We start from the raw sequence: 4738 nt of genomic DNA, 5'->3' as shown, positions 1-4738 counted from the left end.
ATTTTTTTAATGCCATGGACAAAGCACCCCATCAGAAGTAAAGTAAGAATTTCCTTCTTCTTTTAGGCATTGTACTGAGAGATGGGAACCGGAACCTGACAATCCGCAGGGTGAGGAAGGAGGACGGGGGCCTCTACACCTGCCAGGCCTGCAACGTCCTTGGCTGTGCAAGAGCAGAGACACTCTTCATAATAGAAGGTCCGTGTGATGTCATAGGCTCATCAAATGGTTCCTGGCAATTAGATTCTATTGTACATAGCCTGAAATTCTTTGAGTAGGATGCCATGTGGGTGACTCATGGTGACACGCATGGTAGTTAAGTCTTATATCTAAAGTGTTAAGTGTCATGCAAGTATACATAGCCTGAATTTTACATAATATTTTCAGCGCACCTACCTTTTTTTGACTAGGGTCTGTCACATGAAATAAAGGGTGGGAGCTCAAAAAAGTGTCAGATCGTATTCATCTGTGAGGTCTGAGTTAGGGTTTCTCTATGTGTTCTTCCGAATCTGTCTTCATTGGGTACGCACCCTTTTTAACCAGGAAGCAAAATTAGCATGTGCTTCAGTCTGTACCGTATTTTCTATAGTTTCTCATAGTTCTGTACCATAGTTTCTCATAGTTCTCACTGTGAGAAAACTGTTAGGCATCAGTGATAAATACCCTCCTGCTCCTTACTGAGTCTCTACACAGATAATTTAAATCCCACTTCTGACATATCCAATTTTGGTCATACTGAAAAGATACATTGTGGCTGAGGGTGTACTTCAGTGGTACTGTGGGTCTCTTGCACATGAAGGATTCTCTCTTTGTCTGAATGATTAACTTATAGAAATGACATTTCAATATCTGCTAGAGGGAAATAGATTTGGTGTTGGACATTGTTATTCAATTAGTGACAAGGGTCAAGGGTTCACAATTTTCCCCAGAGCAGAGACAGGATTCACTCATAAATAATAGATGATTAATAGGTGATTGCTTTTATGATGTGGAAAATTGGGGGTTATAATTGAAATATGAAAGGAAACTTCTGTCCCTCTACTGTGTGTGTGTGTGTGTGTGTGTGTGTGTGTGTGTATGTATGTGTATGTGTAGGATCGATGTGAAATCCAACATTTTCCAACATTTGTTTTTCAGTCAGTATTCTGTGACAGAACATACACTAAGGGAACAATGTGACTCTATTGTGTGAGTGAAAGAGTGGTGTGCAAGGGGATGATGAGGGTGGTTGGAGAAGTAGGTTTGGCAGAATTCTAACATCTCAAAGTCTGGATATTGGTCCCTTTAATTGATCAAACTCATGTTGTTGAATACTGCATCTAGAGCTACTAGCATGCTCTCAAATATGTAAGACTGTTAGGATTCCATAAACTGCAGCTGCAACTGAAGATGCCAAAGGGCATGGTAGTTCTGTCACTACCAAAGGGGTTCATGGCTTAGTGCTAACCCCAGGGAGGATGCATCCGCCAGTTCTATCTGGTACTCTGCCTCCACCCATTAGCCATCTGCATTGGGTTACTATGTCTAAGTGGGCACAGTGGTATAGATATTATGGAGACTCAACTAGACACAGGAGATGGGGAGATGGGGAGGGGAGGGGGAGGGGAGAGGGAGGGGAGGGGGAGTGAGGGGGGAAGGAAGGGGAGAGGGAAAAGAGGGAGAAAAGAGAGGTGAGAGGGTAGACATTGAATGCTTCTACAGAAGTTCAGCTCTCAGATGTTAATATGAGAATATTTACACATAAACTGATTGAGACAGTTTAATCTTTGACCTTTTTTCTATCTCTTACATGAGTAGGATTTTAAACCTTTACATACAGATAGAACCATTACTTCTCTGGGAACATCAGAGAAACCAAATCCACTTACAGATGCACTCAGATCTCTTCTCCCAACTGGTAACTCTTATTTTGCCAACTAATTAATTGCTTGTCTTCTGGGCCATCCCCACCAGCCTTTTCCCCCATCTTGAGGCTCATTTTGACTCACACTGCACAGTGTGAGGGGAGAGACTGAGACCCCAAGTGATAATTGTTGTCCTTTAACCACCTCGTGCTAATCATTTGGTGCTGAGAGTCTTCTGCCTGTATCTCTCCACTTGGAATGTGTTCTGGAGAAGAGTCCACAGCCTCATTTGTTAGCCTTTTCCGTGCTCCCTCCACACATAGTGCCTCTCTCTCTCTCTCTCTCTCTCTCTCTCTCTCTTTCTCTCTCTCTCTGTCTCCTCTCTCGCCTGTTCTTCCCTTCCCTGCCTTCCTCTCTCCTCTCCTCTTTCAGGCTTCTGCTACATAGAGACAGGATGGAGTATTGGTCAACTCAATTTGAACAGATCCAGTATAACCCTCGAACAGTTCACCAACTTCTTATGTCTCACAGACAAGTAGCTTTATCTTTTGAATTTTATTTCTTCATCTGAAACCTGAAGGTTACTGAAAAAGTAAAGAAGGTCGAAATATTTAAAGTGACCAATGTATAGTAGGTGTGTGGTCACAATTAGCTGTCTGGGCAAAGAGCTTCACTTATCTCCTTGTGTAGTTTCCTAAACAATCAATTTTCCCATGCCACACAAGTGAAGACATTGCTAACAGCACAAAACCAGACTCTAGTAACCACAAAAGAAGTACTTGTTTTTCTCAAAGAGCTCTTTTACCAAACACATCCTATATGTATCTCTTAAGATATCTACTCACCTGTGGTCCATTGAGAATGTTATTGGTGGACGTTTTCATGAACAGTGTGTTTCTGTTGTTCTTTAAGAGTACTGTGAACTCTATCCAGCTTAAGGACTTGTGGCTGTTGGTCAGTAGGAGTCTTGAAAGTGGGTGACATGAATTTCTGCCTTTCTTCTTTTCATGTTGTCCTTCATCACCTTCTACCATAGGCTATGGGTTTCCAGATGTTGATCACTCAAACGTGTCTTCCAGGTGCCCAGGAAAAGACCAACTTGGAAGTCATTATTCTTGTCGGCACTGCAGTGATTGCCATGTTCTTCTGGCTCCTTCTTGTCATTGTCCTCCGGACCGTTAAGCGGGTAACAACATAATTTCTCTCCTGTCCCTTGTGTCTTGGTTTTTGTGATTAATGGGACCTGACTGGGCTTCTTTCAGCGGTTTCTTCCCATTGTTATTGGCTCAATGGGCACATTTTTACCTCAATACAATAAGATTCTTGTCCATTTTCTTTGGGCGGACTGTGGGCATTAATTGATGGGAGCCACCAGAGGGGTGAAAGGTTTGGACTGTCCACTGTAATTAAGATTTAGAAACCTTATTCTGAACTCATTTTGGAAACTGAAGTGGCACTAAAAGCAGGGTTATAATAAGACTGCTCTCAAATGCCATGAGTTTCATTGGAAAATAAGATTATCATGAATGAGGCCCTAATTAAACAACAATATGTATACAAATCAACAACCAAACAAGAGGCTGTGTGTGTGATGGGAAGGATTTATGCTTTCCAGGCCAATGAAGGGGAACTGAAGACAGGCTACTTGTCCATTGTCATGGATCCAGATGAACTGCCCTTGGATGAGCGCTGTGAACGTTTGCCTTATGACGCCAGCAAGTGGGAATTCCCCAGGGACCGGCTGAAACTAGGTGAGTTGTCAACTACTATTAACTTGATAGTGGTTTTACCAGCTCATCCAGCTCTCGGTTAGGGCATTGACAGGTCTAGTTCTACATAGACGATGTATTTTGATTTATAAATAGTAATTTTATCTCTTGACCTTGGGTAATCATCCATTTAGCTTTCTAGTAGTAAGGAGCCTGTACAACTACCCAAAGCAGGGCATTTTGGAAAACAAACGGAAAAGCTAGAAGACAGGAGTAAAGTCTAAATGGGATGCACCATCATCTTGACCAATTGGAATCTTCATATGCCTTTTGACAGCGTGACAATCAAAGTGTATTTTGTAATGCCACTGTCATTGGTTGTAGGAAAACCTCTTGGCCGTGGTGCCTTCGGCCAAGTGATTGAAGCAGATGCCTTTGGAATTGACAAGACAGCAACTTGCAAAACAGTGGCCGTCAAGATGTTGAAAGGTAAAAAAGGAAAATGACATCGTTATGTTTCTCTCTCTGTTTTGTCCCTCATTAAACACAAATCTTGTGTCTGTGGCTCTCTGCATAGGTAGGCTTTAAGCCCCTGGCTTCTATTGCCTTTGCACAAATTGAAAACAGTTTTCTCTGTTGGAGCCTCATGACCTCAAAACAAGGACTAACTTGCACAATTCTATTTAGTGATCCTGGTTACGTGGAGGAGGGGCAATATCTGGTTCTAATAAATTGTTCCTCAGTGTATTATTATGTGAGCTGATTCTAAACACTTCAGAAATGAGGAGAGGAGTTTGCTATCAGTAAAAATAGCAGAATGCAAAACTCTAATGTCCTCTAGAATTAGAATATGCCAACAGACTTCATTTATGAAGATACTTTGAAAGGTAAGAGTGGCTATGCAAACAGAAAGGCACGTGGGTGCTCTTTTAGAAATCAGCATCTTTTCGTAATGGAGCCACAGTCTGACATTCCAACAAGGGAAGGCAATGTAGGTAAATCTTCTGCTCCATTTGTGACTGCTTCTGTGGTGGGAGATGCTGCTGCTCTCCCTCTTTGCCTGTAGGTCTTCTGCTTTTCAATGCTCTCTACCTCCATTTACATTTTCTATCTAGAAGCTAAGGATGTGTGTGTGTGTGTGTGAGAGAGAGAGAGAGAGAGAGAGAGAGAGAGAGAGAGAGGGAG

The 4738-nt window shown here is 42.2% G+C and overlaps 1 protein-coding gene across 1 annotated transcript in view; it reads left to right on the top strand.

Annotated features, from left to right (window-relative positions):
* Positions 1-4738, top strand: part of Kdr (kinase insert domain receptor) — a 46463-nt gene that overhangs the window by 22981 nt on the left and 18744 nt on the right. The window contains exons 15-18 of the mRNA XM_031342775.1: positions 67-198; positions 2924-3030; positions 3460-3595; positions 3938-4042. Of these exons, the coding sequence (XP_031198635.1) occupies positions 67-198; positions 2924-3030; positions 3460-3595; positions 3938-4042 (480 nt within the window). The remainder of the gene's footprint in view (positions 1-66; positions 199-2923; positions 3031-3459; positions 3596-3937; positions 4043-4738) is intronic.

This window comes from Mastomys coucha, unplaced genomic scaffold, assembly GCF_008632895.1.
Source record: "Mastomys coucha isolate ucsf_1 unplaced genomic scaffold, UCSF_Mcou_1 pScaffold22, whole genome shotgun sequence".
NCBI lineage: Eukaryota > Metazoa > Chordata > Mammalia > Rodentia > Muridae > Mastomys > Mastomys coucha.
This window is presented reverse-complemented; position numbering and strand designations above follow the sequence as displayed.